Source organism: Erinaceus europaeus, chromosome 12, assembly GCF_950295315.1.
Source record: "Erinaceus europaeus chromosome 12, mEriEur2.1, whole genome shotgun sequence".
In the NCBI taxonomy this organism is placed as follows: Eukaryota; Metazoa; Chordata; class Mammalia; order Eulipotyphla; family Erinaceidae; genus Erinaceus; species Erinaceus europaeus.
In genome coordinates this window covers 82,861,510-82,886,934 of record NC_080173.1, presented here as the reverse complement: position 1 = coordinate 82,886,934, position 25,425 = coordinate 82,861,510, and the positions used below count along the sequence as shown (strand labels likewise).

The 25,425-nt window shown below is 40.1% G+C and overlaps 1 protein-coding gene across 5 annotated transcripts in view; it reads right to left on the bottom strand.

Annotated features, from left to right (window-relative positions):
* Positions 1-479: 479 nt before the first annotated feature.
* KIAA0753 (KIAA0753 ortholog) overlaps positions 480-25,425 on the bottom strand; it is a 66,462-nt gene continuing 41,516 nt past the window's right edge. For 4 of the 5 annotated variants that reach the window (XM_060204193.1, XM_016187852.2, XM_016187860.2 and 1 more), the window contains 6 exons: positions 25,157-25,225; positions 20,611-20,790; positions 18,995-19,076; positions 14,077-14,197; positions 13,139-13,363; positions 480-2,093 (listed from right to left, as the gene is read on the bottom strand). In XM_060204193.1, coding sequence (XP_060060176.1) covers positions 1,976-2,093; positions 13,139-13,363; positions 14,077-14,197; positions 18,995-19,076; positions 20,611-20,790; positions 25,157-25,225 — 795 coding nt within the window. In that variant the 3' untranslated portion in view covers positions 480-1,975. Of the gene's footprint in view, positions 2,094-13,138; positions 13,403-14,076; positions 14,198-18,994; positions 19,077-20,610; positions 20,791-25,156; positions 25,226-25,425 lie in introns of those variants that run through there. The other variant, XM_060204194.1, reaches the window with a different exon arrangement.

Genomic DNA, 25,425 nt, shown 5'->3' with positions numbered 1-25,425 from the left:
CAAGCACTGAGAGTGACGCCTTACGTAATGTGTGCTCAGCGAATGTCAGCTTTCATTGTCATTTATCTCTGTGTGGGGGTAAAGAATGACAAGTAAGGGAGTCAGGCGGTAGTGCAGCGGGTTAAGCGCGCATGCTGCAAAGCGCAAGGACCGGCTTAAGGATCCCGGTTCGAGCACCTGGCTCCCCACCTGCAGGGGGGGGTCACTTCACAGGCGGTGAAGCAGGTCTGCAGGCATCTGTCTTTCTCTCCCCATCTCCCCTCCTCTTTCCATTTCTCTCTGTCCTACCCAACAATGATGACATCAATAGCAAAAACAATTAATAACTACAACAATAAAAAGGGCAAAAAAAGGGAATAAATATTAAAAAAAAAGAATGACTAGTAAACCCCTCCGCTGAGTATTATCAGTGCATCTGTAAGTCATATTTCACTTTGCTTGTGGAAAAGTAGGATATGGAAATATTTTAGGCATGCACATCCTTTAAAATAATGAATTTATTTTAAAAACCATCACAGAAAACTATAAAAACTGTCACAGAAATTCCCTTTAGCTATTAATGACACCAACTCCAATAAATTCAAGTATATACATGTAACAACATACTGAATTAAAAACTCCCAATTTCCTGTGAAGTCTTTAATTCTGAGGCAATACAAAAAGCAGTAAAACAGTAACATGTAATGAAAATCAATTTTGCACAAAGGAGTGTGATGGAGCAGTGTAAATTATCACCTGAAATACTTGTACTTCAGAGAAAATGCCCAGAAGACACACTATATACGTGTTCTAAAAAGATTCACATAAAATTGCAAGGTAATGCTCTATATACCACATCCACCATCCAAGTTTAAAAAAAAAAAAAAAAAAAAAAAGATTCACATTATTCCATGGCGTGTGTCTCACATTGCTCGCTCACTCTTCACATTTCACCTAGCCTCTGGCAAAAAGATAGATGGGAACTTTCTCCAGGCAGTGGGCTTATGTTTAATGTATATTTCTTTGATTCACAGTTCCTGAACCCTTTACAAGAGGCTTTGCTCTTAGTAGATTATGACTTGTAAGGTATTTGAAGACCAAGCTATTAAGATTCTTCAGTTTTCTTTCACTGGGTGTCTTCACACCATCAAGGTTGTTCTCTCTGGAAAACACAAGGCTTCTCTGTGGTCAGGAACCCTAGAAACTCCTAACCACATCAAGGACAGGTGAGCTCAATACCTCCAACCAGAGATAAGAGAGGCCTGGCTTCTCCTGAAGCCCTCAACATTCCTCTGAATTCAGACAAAGTTTGTTTGTTTGTTTTTTTAATGTCAGAATATGACAAACCACAGCATTAAGTTTTTGAGGAGCTGAAAATATGAAAAGGCATCTAAGGCCTAAACATTAGAGATGAGTAAGCACTACTGGGCACTGGCAACCTGGTCTCTATTTTTGATAAGCTGCAACAAAGCAGAGGTGTGGCAGCATAACCGACCTGTGTTCAACACGTCCGCAACCCTGTAGGGACAGGTATCCTGCTAGGAAATCGCCACAGATGGAAACACCACCCAGGTAGCAGGACAAGAGAGCAACGGCAATGCGTTTGGCTTTTGCAGCAATGCCACCTGCACATTCAGCAAGTTGAATCCCTGTGTGAAATATACTTCTCAAAACATCCCGATCAGTCGGTGGGAATGAGCATATTATTTCAATAGTGAAAATGATACAGTCAGAAAATATATTGTCATAATCAGTTCACATTTCCAGGGCACTGATAAACAGAACATGGTCCAACAGAAACTACCAGAACCACTGCTAGAGAATGAGAAAATGCAGAGCGAGGGTGACCTCACTGGCATTTCCTTCCTTCCTTTCAGATGGCAGCTTCTTCGGGGTCTGATGGAGAGCTGAGGAAAAGCACTTCCTATGAGCTAAGACACAAAGTGATGCTGTCCCTCCTCTGGCGTGCCATGATGGGCCCTGTCTTGGAGAGCTGCTATGGAGCAGCCTCTAAGAATTCCGAGGTGAACACGGCTTCTGCATAGTCTTCACACACATCCTGAAGTTCAGCAGCCACAGCCCCCAGAGCCTCATCTACCAGCTCTTCTGAAAAGCTGGAAGAAAAACAGCACAGCTAAAGGAACATACAGCCAAATATAGGAAACATTCTTTTACTCAGCTGGAGAAGTTAACACGTCAACACTGAGATTTAAATGGAAATCCAAAGGTCAAGACTAGTCAAGACACTTTTGAAGATGAAAAACAAAGTAAGATGTCTTGGACCTCCTAGGTATTCAGAAAGTAGTGCTTAGACTCCAAAGTTCTATTAAGGGGTGGGGGTGGGGTGGGGTTGTAAGGTATGCTGGGTAGGCCTCCTATGAAATGGCTAAGCTTAGAAGTGACCAGTAACTAAGCCCTAGTCCACACGCACCCCTGTAAATTAGCTGCCTGTCTGACAGAGGGAAAGACACATACCTTCTGCATGGGACAAGAGGGGCAAGATACTCTGCACTCTACATGTCACTTGCCCCCAAAACTGCCTGGAGGTTAATATTCCTTACTAGTCCAGGGCATATTTCTTAAAAAAAACAAGGGGTTTCTCTTAGATAGCCAAATAATACTATAAAAGTTGTAAAATCAACACTATTGTCCAACCTTGCTTACTATTCATATGTCTGTTGAGAGAAAACTTTTGCTGGCCCAGATTTCAATTCAGTATCATACACTACACTGAGCTACTGTAACTTTTTTTTTAATTTTTTAAAATTTATTTTATTTATTTATTCCCTTTTGTTGCCCTTGTTTTTTATTGTTGTAGTTATTGTTGTTGTCATTGTTGGATAGGACAGAGAGAAATGGAGAGAGGAGGGGAAGACAGAGAGGGGGAGAGAAAGACACCTACAGACCTGCTTCACCGCCTGTGAAGTGACTCCCCTGCAGGTGGGGAGCCGGGGTTCGAACCGGGATCCTTATGCCGATCCTTGTGCTTTGCGCCACCTGCGCTTAACCCGCTGCGCTGCAGCCCGACTCCCTGCCGTAACTTTTTAGTCAGCTTTCCTCTGGAAACATTCTTTAGTCTTTACCTCTCATAACCTGTGCATTTTTTTTTTTTATAGAGCAAACGCTTCCTTTTAGCAGAACGTCCTTCCATTCTGGCCGGATGCTTCCTCACAACTAGATTCACATTACACTTTTGGGGAGACTGGGTGACAAAGAAGCAGCATGTGAGCCCTCAGTGCATTTATTTGTCCCAGGGCTAAATAATTTTAACTCTGATCAGTTACTTAGGATGATACATGATGGGTAAAGTTACTATTTTCTTTTTGTAATTAAAGAGTAAATTATAGGGAGGTATCTTGAGCTAAAACTTTTAAGTATTATTTTTTGTTTTTTAAATTTTCGCCACGAGGGTTATTGTTGAGGCTCAGTGCAGGCATGATGAATCTATAGCTCCCAGGAGCCATTTCTCCCTTTTTTCCTTTCCTTGTTCTATTTGATAGGGCAGAGAGAAAGAAGATAGAGAGGGAGAGAGGCAGAGGTGCAGCAAATGCTTCACCACTTGTGAAGCTTCCTCCAGCATCTGGGAGCCAGAGGCTCGAACACAGGTCCTTGCACATGGTAACGTGCACTCACTCACCAGGTGTGACAGTCCCTGGGCCCACTTATGTATTTCCCCCAATTTTATTCTTTCCTTCTAATATTTATTAGATAGCACAGAGAAAAATTAAGAGAGGATGGGGAGATAGGAAGGGGGAGGAAAAGACAGACACCTGCAGACCTGTTTCACTATTTGTGAAGCATCCCCCTGCAGGTGAGGAGCAAGGGCTTGAACCCAGATCTTTGTACTTGGTAATATGTGCACTTGACTAGGAGTGTCACTGCCTGGCCTCCTGTATTTTATTTTTATTCTTTCTTTGTTATGTTCTTTTCCTATCCTTTTAATGACCACCCTAAATTATAAATTATTTTTTTAAAAAATATTATCAGATAAAGACAGAGAAATTGAGAGAGGAGGGGGAGATAGAGAGGTAAAGAGACAGAGAGACACCTGCAGAACTGCTTCATTACTTGTGAAGCTTTCCCCCTGCAGGTGGGGAGCAGGGGCTTGAACCTAGGTCCTTGTGCACTGTAATGTATGTGTTCACCCAGGTGCACCACCACCTGGCCCCAAAATTATAAATTCTTAATTTGTAGCCTAACACTATTTTACCATTGTTCCAGATAATACAAAAACCTTAGAATTCTAACTGTATTCATTCCCTTCCTTTTAAACCACTGTCACTTGAATGTACACATATGCACACCCATAAGAAATCAGTATTACTGAATCAGCAGAGAGATCCTCATGCCCGAGGATCCAAAGTCCCAGGTTCAATTCCCTGCACCACCATAAACCCGATCAGACCAGTGCTGGTTTAAAAAAAAAAAAAAAGTATTAGTGGACTAGGAAGAGAGCATCATAGTTATGCAAAAGATTTTCATGCCTGAGACACCAGAGGCCCTAGGTACAATCCCCAGCACCACTTTAAGCCATAGCTGGGAAGTACATTGATTAAATTTAAAGTTAATATTTATTTACTACCTAGCGATCTTTTTTTCCTTTATTCATGCCGCCCTGTATTTTTAACTTTGCATCTGTAACTTAAAAAAAAAATTATTTATTTATTTTAATGAGAGATACATAGAGAGGGAAGAGACCAGAGCACTGCTCAGCTCTGGCATATGGTGGTGCTGGGGATTGAACCTGGGACCTTGGAGCCTCAAGCATGGGAGTCTCTTTGCATAACCATCATGCTGTCTCCCCAGCCTCATCTGTAACTTTTTTGATCTGCCTTAAAAATGTCCTTTTAACATTACCTGTAGTGAAGATTTACTGGTAATAAATCTCAAGTTTTGTTTGGAACCTCTTACCTTTTTGTGACATACATTTCACTGGATTTACAACCCCAGACAGTTTTCTTTTAGAACTTTAAATGACAGGGCAAGCTTTCTAGTCTACACTCCCCCCGCCCCGCCTGATTTTAGAATATTCTTTGTCTTATATATTACAATGCTATGACATGCCGAGGCATGAGATTTTTCGAGAGAGCGCCCAGAGCTCTGGTATATAGCGATGCTGGTGACTGAGCACGAGGCTCTGGGGCTCTTAAGCATGAAAATCCTGTGCATTAGCTGACCTCATTCCACCCACCCCACGAAATGCTGGTGACAAACATGACATCATATGTGCACATTACCTCTAAACCTCCTTCCTGGCCCAGTTCATTCGTTCGTTCGTTCGTTCGTTCCTTCCTTCCTTTTCTTCTCTCCCTCCCACCCACCTGCCTTCTTTGAGCGAGAGAGCTAGCAAAACACCACTCCACCATCCATGAGTTCCCGCTGCTCTCACATAGCGCCAGTGATAGAAGCCAATGGCTGATGCACACTGCTGAGGCGCCGCACTCTGGCTGTCCTGGTGCTTCTAAAAACTTCTCGATTGTCTGGCTTGATATCATTAGATGCTTTGGGGAAGTTAGGTGTATCACTGTCCCTTTGGAAGTTGTTTCTGACCTCTCTCTCCCTCTCTGACTCCAGCCATGTGTGTGTCAGAGCTCCCACTCTACCTTTTCCTTGTTATTTTCACCTATTTTTGTATCTCCAGACATCACTTGGGATATTTTCTTCTGCCCTGTATTACAAGTGTCCAACCTTGTCATTTTTTAGGTCTAATAATTCGCTATTAACAAATTCCTCTTTTCAGGAAAAAGCACACTTTTCAGATCTGGAACACTCATTCGAATTTTATTATTTATAAGCTCTTTGCCAAAATTCTAAATCCCAATTTTGCTCTATGAACATAGTAGGCACTAGTTATGATCTAGAATCACCTCAATCCAGTCCCAAGAAAGTAAAATCATTTAGAGCTGAACAGAATCCCCAAGAAGTTCAGCTGCCATCTAGGTTACCCTAGTTCCAGAATGCTGAGCTGAGCCTTCAGGGCCCCAGTCAAAGGTGAGCCCAGATCGCCATGCCAAGTCCTCCACTTGGCAAGGCCTGGATTCCCATTTCTGACCTGTGTGATCTGAAAAGGCACCTTAAGTGCAGACCATCCCCCTCTAGAACTGACAATCTGATGCCAAAGCTCTTACTCCTTGGCCTCTTCCTCTGGGTCCTAGTGCAGTTATTCAGTATTACCTAATTGCCTGATGCCTGCAAATATATGTGTGCCCCCCCCCCCCATTTATTTATTGGATAGAGACAGAGAGAACTTGAAGAGGAGGAAAAGAGACAGAGAGACACCTGCAGCCCTACTTTACCAATCATGAAGCTTTTCCCCCTGCAGGTGGAGACCAGAGGCTTAAACCCAGGTCCTTGCACATTGTAATGTGTGTGCTTTACCAGATGTGCCACTGCCTGGCCCCTCTAAACATGTGTTTTATTTAATCTAGCTTCTCTATTAGCAGTCAGCCTCTGGAGAAGCTGTCCAATTTACTGGGTGCATCAGCACTTCTGCAGAAGTGAGTGTCTTGTTTTTACAGTTGTTTTGCTTTCTATATTCCCGTTACTAATCTATCACCAAACTATGAGGGGCATACAAAGGTACTCCTAATTTATTCAAACACATAAAGCAATGTATCCATTTCTTTTTTCTTTTCTTTCTTTTTTTTTTTTTTTTTTTTACCATTTTGTGATAGAAGGGAGAGACTGAGAAAGAGAAGCCTGCAGCACTGCTTCACTACTTGTGAAGTTTCTCTCCCCTGCGACTGCAGGCAGGGATTGGGGGCTTGAACATATTAACATGAGCTCCACCACATGTGCCACTGTTCAGACGCCCCTTCCTTTTTTAATTTCCCCTCTGGGAAACTAGTACTTCTGAGGTCCTCTGTGTTCCTACTCCAAAGTGGATTGCTTGCTTTCTATGATCACTGAAAAAATACTCTCTTGGAAATCAATTCTACCATTTCTCTGGAAGTTCCATGTTGGAATCTAATTTCCCTAAACCCTACCTTCTTTCTTTCTTTCTTTTTTTTTTTTTTTTTAATATTTTATTTGTTTATTAATGAGAAAGATAGGAGAGGGAAATAACCAGACATCACTCTGGTACATGTGCTGCCAGATATTGAACTTGGGACCTCATGCTCGAGAGTCCAATGCTTTATCCACTGTGCCACCTACTGGACCACCCTTTTTTCTCAATGTTCACCTTGTACTGGCAGCATACAACTATAGAACCTGAAAACTTTATGCGAACCAAAAATTTTTGATACCTAAAACACTTTGCATACCTAAGAATCTCTGTTGACCTTGTATTTAATTGACAGTCTAGTTCAGCACAGGTTAAACTCTGGAGTTGTGCTCTAATATCCTCTATAGTGCTGCTACTGAGAACCTGCATTTTCTGATTATTTCAAGGTGCCCAATTTGAATTCTTAAACATTGTCATCGTTTTACATGGAGATGCTCAAATTACCCTTTTATTCCAATACTGCATGTTATACACTGGAAATCTGTGTCTCTCCCGTTCATATGTAGAAGCCCAATCTCCAGTACGAGCACATTTGGAGGTGGGGTCTACGCGAGGTGATTAGGTCACAAGAATGGAGTCCTAACAACAGGACCAGTGTCTTTACATAAGTATGAAATGATCATAGTCGTTCTCTCTCTCCAGCCCACTCCCTCCCTCCACACGAGAATATATTAAGTAGACAGCTGTCTGCAAACCAGGAAGCTGGTCCTCACTAGGCATGGATCTGCTGGCACCTTGATCTTTTATTTCCCAGCCTTTACAACTGTGAGAAATGACTATTGTTTGAGTCATTCAGCCTAAGGTATATGTTACCACAGCATGAGCTGAGATGCTCTCCTAGAATAAGCCTCTAATTTTAAACAGTGCTCTTCCCTACTACTCCTTTGTTTCTAATTTTAAACAGTGCTCTTCCCTACTACTCCTTTGTTTTTTAATTCACTACCTAACAGATGACTTTTCCTTGGAATTCTTCCAGTGAATTTATTTCAGTCATCATTCTTTTAATCTCTAAAACCTTTTTGTCTGATTCTCTGAAAGTTCATTTTAAAAATATTTATTTTCTTATTTATTTTTTATGAGAGAGAGAGAACCAGAGCACTGCTCAGTTCCAGCATGTTTAGTGGTATGAGTATTGAACCTGCAGCCTGTGGGGCCTTCGGATGCAAGCTGACACTCTAACAGACTGAGTTAGCTCCCTGATCCAGTAGTTTATTTTCTTTTTCTATTTATTTATTTAATATTTACTTATTCCCTTTTGTTGTCCTTATTGTTTTATTGTTGTTATTGATGTCGTTGTTGTTGGATAGGACAGAGAGAAATGGAGAGAGGAGGGGAAGATAGAGAGGGGGAAAGAGAGATACCTGCAGATCTGCTTCACAGTCTGTGAAGCAAATCCCCTGCAGGTGGGGAGCCGGGGGCTAGAACCAGGATCCTTAAGCCGGCCCTTGGCGCTTTGCACCACCTGCGCTTAACCTGCGGCGCTACCGCCCGACTCCCCTATTTTTATTTTAATATTTATTTATTTATTCCCTTTTGTTGCCCTTGTTGTTTTATTGATGTAGTTATTATTGTTGTTGTTATTGATGTCATCGTTGTTGAATAGGACAGAGAGAAATGGAGAGAGATGGGGAAGCTAGAGAAGGGGAGAGAAAGACACCTGCAGACCTGCTTCATCACTTGTGAAGTGACTCCCCCATAGGTAGGGAGCCGGGGGCTCAAACCAGGATCCTTATGCCAGTCCTTGTGCTTTGTGCCACATGCACTTAAGTGGCTGCGCCACCACCCGACTCCCCAGTAGCTTATTTTCAAGAAAATTTCCAAAAAAGTTCTTATTTCACAGTGTCATACCGTAATTTAATTCTCTGAGAATATCAATTCTAATTTGTTTCAGTGTTTTATTCTGCTTCCTGCTTTGTGTCTGACTCTTCAGAGTCCTCTTTATTTCATCAAAGAAAGAGGTGGAGTGGCTAGAGCATACTTTGGCATATGCAAAAATCAGAGATGGTACCTGGGACCTTACCTCTGCAAACCCCGTGTTCTAGCCACTAAGTCACCTCTGCTCTCATTTCATTAATACTTTAAGGATACATAGACTATATGCATCATCTAATGCCTGTTGTTAGCTGTCTGTCATATTTAGAATGTGAATTCCTAACAAGTCTCCTCTATGTCCTGTCTCATCTGCACACATGACTTCACATGCATCTATTGCTTCTCATTCGGGAGTCTCATTAAGTTTCTTCTACACAAATCAGCTTGGTTCCTATTTCATTCCCAAAAGGAACTTGACTCTCTCAAGTCTGCTAAGTATCTTGCGCTTTTTGTCTAACTGCTTTATGGCTTCCAAAATCCTATGTCTTATGTGCTATCATTGTAGTTTTGTGCCTTTTATTCTTTTAGTGATATGTAATAGAATAAGAATGCAGGGAGCAGAAATATCAATACATGTTTAATCTGTGCTTTTCAGCCAGAAGACTGCTGGTTTGTTTTTCAATCAGGGCTACTTAAAGAGTTTGATTCCTTTTTACTGCTGATTGTAAACCATTAATCCTCCCAATAAAGAAAAAAGTTTGATTCCCTCAAAAACACTGTCTAGGTCTTCCCTTTCACAAACATTCTTTATTTACATCCAGTTTAGACCATTGCTCTGATCACTGGTATAGCATAGTGCTTTTTTTCAGGTATGAGAAGGAACAGAGGTAACCAAAAGAAGGGTAAGAACTTGGCTCCCTCCTTCCTTAGCAGTAGAGGCTATTAGATGAAGTCAACTGTGCATAGATATTTTTTTCAAGTTCTGACCAATACAACTCTCAGGTTTGGAACACTCAAATAAGAAATAAAAACAAGGGAGTCGGGCTGTAGCGCAGCGGGTTAAGTGCAGGTGGCGCAAAGCGCAAGGACCGGCATAAGGATCCCGGTTCGAACCCCGGCTCCCCACCTGCAGGGGAGTCGCTTCACAGGCGGTGAAGTAGGTCTGCAGGTGTCTATCTTTCTCTCCTCCTCTCTCCATTTCTCTCTGTCCTATCCAACAACGACAACAACAACAATAACAACTACAACAATAAAACAACAAGGGCAACAAAAGGGAATAAATAAATAAAATAAATATAAAAAAAAATAAGAAAAGTAAAAACAAAAACTAGAATACTAAGATGCACAGTCATCTGTGGGCACAAGAGAGCAGGAAGGAGAACACCTGTAAAAGTCAGGCATCTCTTAAAAAGCATTGTCCTCCTGATTATTATTTCTCCCACGCCAATAGAGCTCTTCTCTACATCTACATACTAGGAATAAAAAGTGTCAGTTAATCAAGTGCTAAGGACATACAAAGAACAATCTATTTACTTAACTTGTGTTGGAGTTTACCACATACAAATTAGGCTTACCAACCCAGACACGGTTATGGGAAAATAACTGAGCTTGCTCAGGACTGTGTGTTCACACATGGGAGCAGGTCAAGCTTACTTATTCAGAAAACACACATCCATCTCACAGCCAGAACTATGCCTCTTATATGCAGTGAAGGATACTTTGTAATAGGTCTCATGGCATCAATTAAATGTGGGGAATTGAGATTGAGTCTGATCCCATCCAAAGTTGCACAAAAATATAAAAGGCAACAGATAACTATGTACACCTACAAGGTGGCAAGAAAAAAGAAAAGTTGGTGAGTAATGTCCAAAACTTTCAGAAGATGAAAAGTACATTGGGGGTGGGAGAGAGAGCATTATGGTTATGCAAACAGACTCTAATGCCAGAGACTCTAAAGTCTCATGTTCAATCCCTCAGACCATCATAAAGCCAGAACTGAGCCAGTGCTCTGGTAAAAACAAAATAAATAAATAAATAAAAACCCTTCATTTATTTATTTATTTTAAAAAGTACACTGGAAGGGGGCATAGAACTTTTATGGTATAGAGTGAAATATATCACTGTAATCTTATAATTTAGTAGACCATTATTAAATCACTAATACTGTGGTCTAGGAGGTGGTGCAGTGGATAAAGCAATAGACTCTAATGCTTGACGTCCTGAGTTCAATCCCTGGCAGCACATGTACCAGAGTGATGTCTGGTTCTTTTTCTCTCTATTCCTGTCTTTCTCATTAATAAATAAATAAAACCTTTAAAAAACAAAACAAAAAAAAAATCACTAATACTTTCTTTTTTTTTTTTAAATTACTTTTTTTTTTTTTAAAGATTTTATTTATTTATGAGAAAGGTAGGAAGAGAGAGAAAGAACCAGACATCACTCTGGCACATGTGCTGCCGGGGATTGAACTCGGAACCTCATGCTTGAGAGTCCAAAGCTTTACCACCGCGCCACCTCCCGGACCACCACTAATACTTTCTTTAAGCACGTGAAGAATTGTAATTAATCAAGCAGAAGATGCTAAAACTTTATGGTCTATTGAGGACAATGTCAAAGAAAATTAAGTTGATTTGCTTCACAAAACGGCAGGAGATTTAAGAAGCAACAGTACTGAGAATCACGATGGTGGAGTGAGGTATGGAGCAGAAAATTAGACACAGGCTGGAAATCTGCAGAATGAGCAGTTATGCTGGTAGGTCTCCAGCCCCTTCTCTGCCCAGTGCAACTATAGGACAATTGCTTCTTTACCTCCGAAAAGTTGGGGGGGGTTGTGTTAGGGAGACCACAATTTAAAACTCAGACCAATCAAAAAAGTATAAAAATAGAGGCATTTTCAAGTATATAAGTCTAAAGGAATTTTCTCTGCACCCAAAGCAAAGTACGTCCCAGCAACATGAGAATAAACCTGAGAGAGGAAGATGAGGGCACTAGGAAATAAAGATTCTAACATGGCAGAAAGGCAGTCCAACACTCAGGGCAAAGGTGAAAGCAAGACCCAGGACCAGAGGCAGACTGCAGATATAATGAACAGCCAGATAGGACTGGGGTAAAAAGAATGAGGGTTTCAGGAGAGAGGAGGAGACACAGATTAAGTGATGTTTTTTTTTTTTTTTTTTTAAATTTATTTTATTTATTTATTCCCTTTTGTTGCCCTTGTTTTTTTTTTTTTTATTGTTGTAGTTATTATTGTTGTTGTCGTCGTTGTTGGATAGGACAGAGAGAAATGGAGAGAGGAGGGGAAGACAGAGAGGAGGAGAGAAAGATAGACACCTGCAGACCTGCTTCACCACCTGTGAAGCGACTCCCCTGCAGGTGGGGAGCCGGGGTTCGAACCGGGATCCTTATGCCGGTCCTTGTGCCTTGCGCCACCTGCGCTTAACCCACTGCGCTACAGCCCGACTCCCAGATTAAGTGATGTTTTTATCGTGAGGAAAATTACATTGAAAGATATTAGCGGGTATGTGGGGAAAATTAGTTACATAAAAGAACAAATTAAAATTTAAGTCTGTTTTAAAAGAACAGGCTTATTGCAAAATAAAACCAAACCAAACCCAGAAGTAAACAAGTTGTCTCTAAGACTTTTATGAGAACTATGGTAGTGGTTGGTGGAAGGGTAGGGACACAGAACTCTGGTGGTGGCTGCAGTGTGGAATTAAACCCTGTAATCTCATTATCTTGTGAACTACTATTAATCACAAGTAAAATATCTTGAAAAAATTAAATAACAGGTTTACACAAATCTCTTCACTAACTACATAAAATAAGGCCACCTCTTCTTCAAATATGTATAGCAGCAGGACTCTCTGCTTTATAGCTTCACGACACTTTATTTCCCCCAGGCAAGGTAGTAACCAACCCCCAGAAGGATGATTAAAGAAAATGCTGCAAAGTCCAAAGACCTACTGCTCCCCACTGTCCGTATGTTCAAATCACTAAGATTTAACAATCACAAATGTTTCCTGCCTGGCAGTTTATGTTCTCTGATGGAACACAAATAGCAATAGATAATCTACCCTGCCTTGACTCTTGAGTATTGGTCCTCCATCTAAAAAGAGTAGGCTGCAGAATGTTGCTCTGGGTGGTACTACTTCTCATGCAGGTTTATCATGCCCTGTATCTGAAAGAGGCAGTTCACAGAGAAAGCCTGGTCACTGGTCCAAAAGCAAAATATGAGACTCTGGTCACCTCTTTCTTAAGCCTCACTGAACTTTAACACATAGAGAACTTGGTTCCTGGAAAGAAGCACAGTAACACAGCCTAAATAACATCCCATCTACTGACCTTTCAGCTATCAACCACGGGTTGAAGGAGCCCACAGCCTCGTGAGATACCATCCGGAGGTACTGCTCAAAACGGCTACAGTAGTCACCAATGCTGTGCCGCATGCTCAGGGGGATAAAGAGGGCGGCTTGACCTGCTTTCTGCTGAGAATCTTCTGCAAGGGAGAGAAGGGGAGCCTCTCTTTTCTCCGACCTCTCCTCTGTTCCCATACTTTCATCCAAGGAACTGAGAGCAAATAAAAATGACGAGAGTATTTAAAATCACCTGTAAGCAAGAGTAAATGTTATTCACCCTAAAGGTTTGATAAACAGACTTACCCTCATTTCTTTTTCTCATACTGAGCAATTCTCAGTATCATTCCTTTTTTTAGCTCCTCTTTTTAGTGAATTAACCTTGGTCTTGGTAGGTATTCTTGTCCCACAGACAAAAGACTTCTTAAAGGTCATCTTTAAAGCACTCCTTAAAGTAGTAAGAAGCAGCACAGTCTACGTGTGCCAATTTTGCAATGCTTTCATTAGTTAAGAGCCAGCAAAATTCAAAAGTTATCAAATACTGAAATGAAGTTTAAGATACGATATACTTAGGGGCCAGGTGGTGATGCACCTGGGTAAGCACACACATTACAGAGCAAGGACAGGGGTTCAAGCCCCTGGTCCCTACCTGCAGGGGGAAAGCTTCATGAGTGGTGAAGCAGGGCTGCAGTCTCCTTCCCTCTCTAACTCTCCCTCCCTTCTCAATATCTGTCTCTATCCAATTAAAAAGTCAGAATAAAAAAAAATACAATGTACTCAATGTCTATACTATAAATACACAATTTTATTGTGCCATCTGTTCAAAAGAATTATTTCTCCATCTTATGGGAACTGACAGAATTCAAAATTTAATAATGTCAAAGGCAACCAACTGTAATGAAGGCAGACAATCTCATTACCACTCACTTGCCATTCCAGGGCCTTTCTAACACGATGTTCGCATCTGGGTTTTTGTGAGTTGCTGTCTTTGTGATTTTGATTGGATGAGGAGGCAGGGGGCTTTCACTTATGGCTGGGACTTTTTGGTCTGGAAAGAGAGAGGCATAAAAGGGCTGTACATAAAGAAAAGGTATTGGGCATCTCAGAGCTGTCCTAGTGAACAGGAATCTCTGAAGAAGCCACAGGCACCTCAAGCATACTGAGTTAGGCTAGCAATGCAATGGAGAAAAAAGTACTTTAAATGACAAGGTAGATTTTCAAAGTTCCAAAGGAAAAGCTAGTAAGGGATCAGTTTTAAGAAACAGACTCCTCTTGAAGCCTCTGCCAGCTCTGAAGAGATCTGTGCAAAGCCGCAAACTAATTCAGCTCCAGCAGGATCCAGGTACCCATTCAAGGCGTCTAAGGCAGCTGGGTTTGTTTCTTAATCCTTAAATGGTTTGATTACTGGAGAAGGAAAATGACTTGCACCTGAACACTTAATTAGCTTATCTAATTTGTCTCTGGGCATTGCTGGAAAAATCTGCATGATGATAATCAAAACATTAATTTATTAAGCTATACCTTGTAGGCTTGACAGCTCTTTCATGTTTGAGATTATTTATAACTTTAAGTATATTCTGAGTTGTAGGAAGAAAACTTACACTTCTTCTAGGTAAGGGGGGGCATCTACAAGTGAAACAATGTTTTGATCTTTTTATATTTACAAAATATGACTGTGATTTCTTACAGTAAAAAAATGTCACATAAGTCATTTTTATAAAAAATATTACTGAGTACACAATCACTAAGAGAGGGTAGAAATATAGATTAGACCCTGAACAATTAAAGAGTCACTCTGCTTACGGTGGTTCTCTTTGGGAGGTGGGATGGTGGGGACACAGAACTTTGGTGGTGGATGTGGTGTGGAGCTACACACTGATCTTATAACCTTCTATTCATCACACACACACACAGAAAAAGAACCGCTCACATTTGGTTTTGTGATGTAACTGAGCATACTAAAACATAATTTTGGAATTAAAATATACAAAACCTGATTCAGTCCTTAGTGTTTGAAAGAACTGTTACATGCTTACCCATCAAGAATCTAAGAGTCACTGAGACTAATAATAAACTATCCATAAGAAAAAGAGAATGAACATGTTATGCACAAGGACCAGATTCAAGCCCCCAGGCCCTACCTGCTTCATCAGCAGTGAAGCCAAGTACAACACAACCCCCAAAATTCCTACTTAAAAAAGTGTGTGACATTGGCTCTTGTTATAAACTTTCTATACCCACAATTTCCTTTTAATACAGTACTTAAATTCCTTTAGAGGTTACACTTAACTACATTTTATCGTCTCGTCCTTTCATTGGGTAAGGCAGTACCTGACAGAATTTGAGTAACACTTCTCTAACTCACGTGCGATAGTAGCATAGCAACTTTAGCCAGAAAGTTTACCTCTTTTTTCCTCCTTTTGTGCTAGCAGGGCCATCAGCATGCATAATTCCACTGCTCCCCAGCCAATATTTTTCATTTTTTTTTTACTTGGGGGGGGGTAAGGGCGCTACCTCAGCAACTGTGCTTCCACAGTGCTGTGGCACTCCCATATGGTATTAGGGTTGGAACCCAGGCCAGCAAGTCACATGCCCTGCAGGTGAGTTATCTTCTGACCTCTGTATGACTTTAAAGTGGAGAAGAGAAGTGATTCTTGTCAACAAATAAATGTCTACTTCAATTTCTATCTCAAACCAACCACAGGTAAACTTTTACTCAAGATGGAGCATAGATCTAGAAATGAAAGCATTAACCGTAAAGCCTGTAAAGAGAGAAAATACAAAACTATCTTCTTAACTTGGGCACAAGCAAAGGTTTCTTAGATCAAGAAAGACAGATTTTAAAAAAAGGTAAGTAAGATTATTAAAAATCTAAATGACAGTTCATATAAAACACCTCTGAAAAAATAAAATATATGAGCTACAGAAGAAAACAATATTTGCTAACATTTATCTGAGTGGAAGTGTGGCTGCTGGGGGTAGAGGGAGGGAGAATGGAAAATGACTGCTAATAGATATAGAGTTTCTTTCTAGGGCACTAAACTGTTCTGGAACTAGACATTTGCACAACTTTGAATATACTAAAAATTACTGAACTGTCACTCTAAAAGTGTTGGGTAGTATGCCAGCTCCCCCGGCTTCTGTCTCTAATCCTGCTTAACTAAGCACTGGCATGCCTGTATGGCATTGGTTTGATCCCAAAGCTGCGGTCTATTTACATAAATCTCTAACTAAGCACCATCCTCCCTCCAGGGCATTGGTGGTTCTGTGGTAGAACTTCCACCTGCTCCTCCCCCTCTCCTTGTCACACCCTGATTTTCCACCACTCTCTTTTCGCTCCACCCTCTCTACATCACATCCTGTTTACACACTTCTTGGCAAGTATATATAAGGACAGGTTTGTGAGTTTTCAGTTTAGCTTAGTTTTAGCATAGCTTGGTTTAGATTGTGCTGCGTTCTGCATGAATAAAGAGATACTGCGTACAGCCCAGCTATGAGTCCCTGGTTGTCTGTCTCCGCTCGCGAAGCCAGCCCAACATAAAAGGATGAATTTTATCTATAGTATATGTTATATCTCAATAAAGCTGTTAATAAAACATACATACATACACAAGGCTGATCAAGAACTTGTACAGGGAGTTGGGCGGTAGCACCGCGGGTTAAGAGTAGGTGGGGAGTCTACGGCCATACCACCCTGAACACACCCAATCTTGTCTGATCTCAGAAGAGTAGGAGGCGTAAAGCGCAAGGACCAGTGTAAGGATCCAGGTTTGAGCCCTCGGCTCCCCACCTGCAGGAAAGTCACTTCACAAGTGGTGAAGCAGGTCTGCAGGTGTCCTCCCCTTCTGTCTTCCCCACCTCTTTCCATTTCTCCCTGTCCTATCTAACAACAACATCAGTAACAACAATAACTACAATAGTAAGGCAACAAAAGGGAATATTTAAAAAAACTTAAGAAAAAGAACTTTTATATAGAATGCATAAATAATTCCTACAACTCAAAAAGGCAACCCAATTTTTAAAAAAATAATATATAAAATATATGCCTTACAGAGGAAAACATACAAGTGGCTAAATATCACTTGGAAATGTTCTAAACACCATTACTCATCAAGGAAAAGAACACTACATATCCACCAGAATGGTTACAATTAAAAATAATGACAACAGCAAATGTTGGCAAGGATTTCAAGTAAAAGGAAATCAATGTAGATGGGAGTATAAAATGTGCAGCTACACTGGAGAAAGATTTGGCTGTTGTTCACACACATACACACAAACGTTATTTTTTGTAGAGCCTGAGCCAAGTACTAGACAAAAAAAAAAAAAGGAGTATGCAATTTTATCACTGTTGGTCCATGTTTTTGCACACAGGGAGACAGAAAGAGTGGGAGATCACAGCACCAGAGTTCCCTCCAGTGCCATGCCACCTCTTATGTGTTACTGGGGCTGGAACCTGGGCACATAGGAAAGCAGATCCCTGTCTAGTGATCTCTCTCTCTGTAGCTCCAGAAGTGTTTCATAAAGTTAAACAAGACCTATCCTATGATCTGGCAGGTCTACACCCTGGTATTTATCCTAAAGAAGTGAAAACCATTTCCACACAAAGATTATATACAAGTACATATATAGCAGGTTTATTTTTAATAGTTCCAAACTTGAAATAAGCACATGCAGATCCATGAGTAAACGGGTGAGCCAGATGTATTACTCAGCAAGAAAAAGAGGTAACTGCTAGTACAAGCGTGGTTGGCTGAATGGTGGCACCTGAAAATGTCCACATTCTAATTCCTAGAACATTATGAATATTTCTTTTTATAGTAAGAGGGAACTTTAAGTATTCAGAGAGGTGGAGATACCCTGAATTTTAGCAGGGTAGATTTCATAACAACTGGAAGACAGAGAAAGACTGACCACAGAAGAGAAGACAAGGAGACAACAGAAGCCAGTATGGTTCAACAGGGCAACAAAACCAAGGAGCACATGTGGGCTCAGAAGCTGGGAAGAGACAAGGAACTGATTCTCTCCTATAGTCTCCAAAGAATCAGTCCTCACTAAACCTCGATTTTAACCCTCCAAGGCTCACTTCAGAATGTTCACGTTCTGATCTGTATTACAAGAAACCTACGTTTTAAGTCACTAATCTGGGCTTTAACTTGCTACCAATTTAAATATTACCATGGCTTCAGGATACAAGTAACAGATGACATTTATAAAACCTCATGGAAATGAAATAAGCCCTAGAAAAACGTGAGTATGCATCCATAGCTGCCTTAAATGAATTCTAGAACAGGCAAAACTAACATGCAGTGCAAAAGAAAGCACAGTGGTTGCCTTAAGAGGTGGGGAACTGACTGGGAAAGAGCACATGGGAGATTTCTGAAATAGCAATTATATTATATAATATATATGTATATGTATATATATATATATATATATATATATGTATATATATATATATATATCTTTTATTGGGAGATTAGTCTATATTTTGATAAGAAGTTTGGGTAACAAGGGCAATTTGTTCATTAAGTGGCAGTTAAAATTTGTGCACTTTGTTGTATGTAAATTTTATCTCAAAAGGAAGATGAATCAAATACTGAAATCTAGTCAATGCTAACATGTTAAATGCTTAAACTGATGCATCCTGATGTCTACCACTTATGCTGAAACGCATTAAAAATAGGATGAACTGATGGAAGGTCAGAAGATTGTATGTCCAGTAAAACAATCATAGATGTTAGCTGCAGAACCTAGTGCAGATGGATGTCCACCATTCTTTTTTGTTGTTGTTCAATTTTTCTCAGAACATAAGACTGTGGAAAAGAGACAGTGGGACACTCACCATTTTTTTCTTCCTGCAGCCATAGATGAGAATCAGCATACCCAATTTTATTGTATCTCTGGCGAACTGATTCCTGGTATTTCTTTGAAAAAAATAATGTAGTAGAAAAAATTAGTTCCACCCCCCCCAATTAAAAAATTAATTTCACTACAAACCAGTATGAGTAAGAGTATAGTTTAGTGGGCACATATAACATGGACACACTGCCAAAGACAGGCATATGTACAAGAAGTGATTGGTTCATGAAGTGAAGTCTAAAATAAAATAAAGCAATCAGTCTAATCTAATCCAATCTAGGCATGCACTTCCAACTAGAGTTTGCTGTGGTGATGAAAACACTCTGCACTTGCCATGTCTAGCGTAGTAATCATTAACTACTGAACACTTGAAATGTTAGTAGTACACTTAATTTATATTTAAATAGCTACAGATGGCTAGAAGCAACAGTTGTGGACACTTCACACCTAGACGGTTATTCCCAAGATGAGGAAATCAATTACAAGATTAGGAATAACTGCTCATCTTTAAATTTTCATAAATCAGCAAAAAACCATTCTTCCCATATAATGCTTCTATGTAGCAACAAAAGACAAAAAATGGGATTTAATCATGGAGCAACCATTAAAGGGCAAAAGTTATCATGTGCAAAGATCCAGGTTCAAGATCCTGGTCCTCACCTATATGGAGGAAGCACTAAGAGCAGATGAGCAGGCTGCTGCTCTATTTCTGTCTCTATCATAATTAATAAAAAAGGAAAAAGAAAGAAGAAAAAAAGGGAAGAAATGGCACCAGAAGTGGGGGGAAGCAGCAGCAGCGGAGTTACTGTAGGAATCCAGTCTCAGGGATAGCTCTGGTGCTGGGAGATAGCTCACCCAACAGCGCACATGTTACCATGGAGAAGGACACAGATTCAAGCCCCTGGCCACCACATGGTAGCAACACACACAGCAACCTCATGCTTAGTGAGACATGTTACATATCTCTGTCTAAAATTTTAAAAAAAATTTTTTTTTCAAAGTCAACTAGAGAGTACAATGCCGAAAAAAAAAAAAAAAAAAACAACTGAATTTGGTTGGAGTCAGGAACTTGCATTTTTGTTTTAACCCTAATAAATTACATATTTTGTAATCTTGATCACACTTTTCAGTGACTTCTTGTGTCTCAATTTCTTATTCTGAAACAATTGTGGGGATGTGTTAGATGATGTCTGAGATCTAAAATGCTTTCCTGAGAAAAGTATTTGGCTATAGTATCGTGAGAATTAAAGGAGATAAAATTATTTGTGATTTGAAAGGATCATTTGCTAGCATGTATCAGATGCAAATGAATTGCATTTATAAACTGAGGAATGAAGAAGCTAATGCTCCCATTTGTGCTTTTAAGTCACATCACTAAAATCAGTGGGGAATAGTGACTGCTTCCTAGGTTATATGTAGATGGTGACAGATAAGCTTCATTTTGACCCTAAAAACACCCTGCTTATTAGAGAAGCCAAGTGATTTTACCAAGGCCTGACATTTGGTGGGCAGCTGAATGGGAATTTGGAACACGTGACCCTCTAGGATTAAGCTACAGAAGAGAGACAAGCAGCTGAACTTGGTAGCCCCAGGCCTTACTTCCATTTCCTCCATTCGGAGCATCATGGTTTCCAGGTATGAACTGTCCCTCAGGGTGGCTAAAGCTTCAGGCTCCAAGATCTTAGAGTGAGTCATGGCCCAGAGTTCATGAGCAGTATCTTCCAAAAAATCATCATCCAGCTGATGAATGTTGGTGGATTTAGACTCAATAGCCATTGCCTACAAAGCAAGGGAAGAAGAATGGAAGGGCACTTCTGTGAAGACAGAACTACTGTGGATAATAAGCCATGAGTCAATTCTGCTGAGTTTCTAAGTTGATAAAATTTATCCTTAAGTTAGTAAATTCCAAAAGCATCAGCACAGTTTCTACCAATTGAATGGTAGCATTAATCAAACAATATCATTGTCATTCATGTAAATTATCACTCCCAAATGCTTTTCCAATTGTGCTTTACTGAGAATGTCCAGGATTTTACATGCCACATAAGAGAGGAAATAGCTATTCTCTTTTGGTTTAATGTTTCATTTAGATCAGTTTTTTCCCCCTTGCTGCCAGAGTTTCACTAGGACTTTATGTCTGCATAATCCCCCGGAATCTGAACCTTGCGCACTATTTTTTACTGTTATTTTCCAGATCGAGGGTCAAAGGCAGAGAGAAGGAACAGAGACACCACAGCACTAGTTCACTGCTCATGAAACTTCCCCTTTGTGTGGTGCTCCCATGTGATGGCTGGGGCTCCAACTTGGGTCCATGCACACAGTCAAGTATGTGTTCTAGCAGGTCAGCCTTTGGACCCTTAGTTTAATGTTTTGTTTTGTTTTTTAAATATTTTTAATATTTATTTTTATTTATTTATTCCCTTTTGTTGCCCTTGTTGTTTTATTGTTGTAGTTATTATTGTTGTCATTGTTGTTGGATAGGACAGAGAGAAATGGAGAGGGGAGGGGGAAGACAGAGAGAGGGAGAGAAAGATAGACACCTGCAGACCTGCTTCACCACATGTGAAGCGACTCCCCTGCAGGTGGGGAGCCAGGGCTTGAACCAGGATCCTTATGCGGGTCCTTGTGCTTAGCGCCACCTGCGCTTAACCCGCTGTGCTACAGCCCGACTCCCAGTTTAATGTTTTTGTAAAAAAAAAAGAAACAAAACAAAAGTCTGTTTATGCAGAAAAATGCAATGTTTGAAGCCCTGGGTTTGACACCCAGCACTCCTCACAAAAGTCTGTTTATGACATCATAAATTCCATGATTCTTTATCTTTTGAGAGTTCTAACTACAGCTCAGGAAAGTTTGGTCAGCCTTCCTTGGCCTTGTATTGTTTATAATGACAAACACATTTTACATTCTGCGTATCTTGTGTTTGTTTCCTTTGATTCAAACACATATCTACAGCCTGCTCTGAAAAAGGCTTTTACAAAGATTATCTGTTGGAGAAAGTATCATACCAAGTTCTGGAATTTCGGAGACTAAATCCTGTTATACCCAAAGGCAGGCTGGCAACTTTGGACAAGCTTAATTTCTCTAAACTACAATCATCTCATTTGCAATATGAAATAAAACACAACTTGTAAAAGGATACATGAGTACATGCATGATGAACCACAAAGCACAGTAATTGGCTCAAAGATATTCAGTGAATAGCAGCAATTAAAAAAACTCTTAATAGTTCACAACAAAATTATGAAAAATATAGTTAACTAAACCAATAATACAAATACAGGTCTAGTTGGTCTTTTACTAGAGCACCACTCAGCTCTGGCTCATGATGGAGCAGGGTATTAAACCTGGGACCTCAGGGCCTTGGCATGAGAGTGTTGTATGTGCTTATGTTTGTACATGTAATAATTTTTCTCTATGAAGAATGGACTATTGTGTACACTAACTGACACCGCACAGATAAGGTCTCAGTGGGTGGATGTGAAAACAACAAGCTTCTGGTATCAGTGAGACTTAACCTTTCAAATTACTCTTTTTCTGAACTGTCTGAATGTTTATCTATGCACATATGTAATCCTTAACAAAACTGAAGTATTTTGGAAAAATATATTTATGTTCAGGCTCAGTCAGTTAAGAGATAAATACATTAAATATATTAAAATGGAATCCCTCCAAGATCTTTCCTTTTCAGATACTATCTATAAGTGAATCTGTGTTATATTTTACTTGTAAAGTATAGCAAGTATCATTTATTTTAGAGATAAAATTTCGAGACTCTGTGTACAAATTCCAGTTCTCTTTATAACCAATATAATTAAAAAGGTCTTTTTACTTCATCATGCCACCTCTGAATGTTTTACTTTTTTTCCCCCCCTCCAGGGTTATTGCTGGGCTCAGTGCCTGCACCATGAATCCACCGCTCCTGGAGGCCATTTTTTTTCCCCCTTTTGTTGCCCTTGTTGTAGCTTCGTTGTGGTTATTATTATTGCCCTTGTTGACGCAATTCGTTGTTGGATAGGACAGAGAGAAATGGAGAGAGGAGGGGAAGACAGAGAAGGGGAAAGATAGACACCTGCAGACCTGCTTCACCGCCTGTGAAGCGACTCCCGTGCAGGTGGGGAGCCGGGGGCTCGAACCGGGATCCTTACGCCGGTCCCTGCGCTTTGCGCCACATGCGCTTAACCCACTGCGCCACCACCCGACCCCTGTTTTACTTGTTTTTATTGGTTTTTTTTGTAAACCCTTGATGGCTCTGCAACAGAAACTCTCAGCAGTAATGCTGCTGCTTAACAGGAGCCCAAAGTTTAAAATACTGGATAGTTACTTTTATTCTCAACAAATTATATTGAAAAAAAATTAAATGTCTACAGAATTATTTTTCATATAAAAGGCTGATCATTGCTGGTAGGATTCATTTTTAGTAGACATGGCTACTTCACTGACAAAATTTATAATCCTGTCATCTTTTTTTGCATTTTAAAATGCAATATGGGAATGTTTTCTCAGATAAATGTTTATCTTATTACTTTGCTAAGAAAAAAAGCATCATTTAATAGCTATGTTGCACAAAACACCAAGCTAGAGAATACTCAAGTTTGTCAAAGCCCAAGATCTTTATTCTAACTCACACCTGTGAGAATGGCCTACATCAACAAAACAGGAAATGAGTGAGAATGGGAAGAAATATTCTGTTAACACTATCTGTGGGAATGCAAACTGGTGCAGCCGTTATGGAAAACTGTAGGGAGAGTCCTTAAACAAATAAAAATAGAAACACTTTATAACCCAACAATACCATTCTTAATGCATTTATCCAAAGGCCATGAAAACTAATTAGAAGGGACATATGCACCATACATTCATAGCTGTGTTTTTCACAGTAGCCAAAGACTGGAAGCAGCCTAAAAGCTCATAGTCAGATGATTGAATAAAGAAGTTATGGAATAAATACTCCATGGAATACTGCTCTTCAACCAAAAAAGATGATGTTACATCTTTTGGCACAAGACAGGCTGAAATGGAGGTGACTATGCTTAGAGGTAAGAGGTAAAAGGCAAGCTAATGGTTTAACTCATATACAGAATCTACAGAACTGACACATGAACTTGACTTGCAAAAATAAAACCAAACCAAACCAAAGACAAAACAAACAAACAAAAAAACCCCAGAAGTAAACAAAGAAGTAAACAAACTGTAATGATTATTGTTGGGAGGATTGGAGCACAGAAATTTGGTGGTGGGTATGGGGTATGGTGTGGATTATACCCTGTCATCTTATTAACTTGTAACACACACACACACACACACACACACACACACACACACACACTCACACACACACTCACACACACACACACACACATTAAAACAAAAACCCAGTGTCTTTGTCAAACTTTTTATTTTTATTGTTACCAGGGTTATTGCTGAGGCTGTTGCCAGCAGTATGACTCCACCACTCCTGCATGCCATTTTTCCCTTTATATTTAGTAGGCAGGCCAGAGATACTGAGAGGAGAGGGGGAAGGTAGAGAGGGGGCAAGAAAGCTAAGATAGCTGCAGGATGCTTCACCACTTGTGAATGAAGTTCCAACAGCCCAGAAAAGATAAAGCAGCAAATTTAGAGAAACACTCCTATTTGATTTAGTAAGCAATATTTTTAGCTGCAGAATATTTTCATAATCTTTGAGTATATGATTTTATTGTGCAAATAGCCTGTGATGGAATCTCATTTGAGGTAAGACTGATAAGTACTTACTACAAGAACTAAGCTCTAAATATGAAGGAAATTAGAAATTAGGTCAATAGGAGCAAAAATAGGCTGAACAAAATGAAAGGAGGGCAACCACTTTTGTGCCACAGGCCATCAGCATTCCAAGTCACACAAGGCACCCACATTCTCTCATTAGAAGAGAAAAAGCACCCCTGTGGCTTTAAGGCAATTCAGGAAGCCTTTCTGCAATGTTAATCTAAATCATAATGCTAAATACACTAAGAATTAACATGCCAAACGTGAGAAATAACTTTTCTCTTATTTGAGTAGGATAATCTATCATTTGCAAAGCAATCTGCACATCATTTTCCTTATGACTGACAACATCCTCATGTAATATACAGTGTCAACCAAAACACCACCACCACCCAGCACACACCTTCTCTGCAGGCTGGGCTCTTGCTGTATCTACCGGCGGCTTCTCAATTTCCAGCGAAGAATTGACTCTCTATTAAAACAGACAAGCACATTTATGAATTATCAAAATTTACAGCCCATATTAGTATAAATGGATTCTGCTACCAAAATATCTTCTGTGTGGAGCTGTTCATCAGCTTTAGCTGCAATCTACTTTTTGCAGCAATTCAAAGCACTGTCTTCATGGAAATAAATGCCATGTGTTGATCTTGGCTTTCTGCCCTTTTCTTT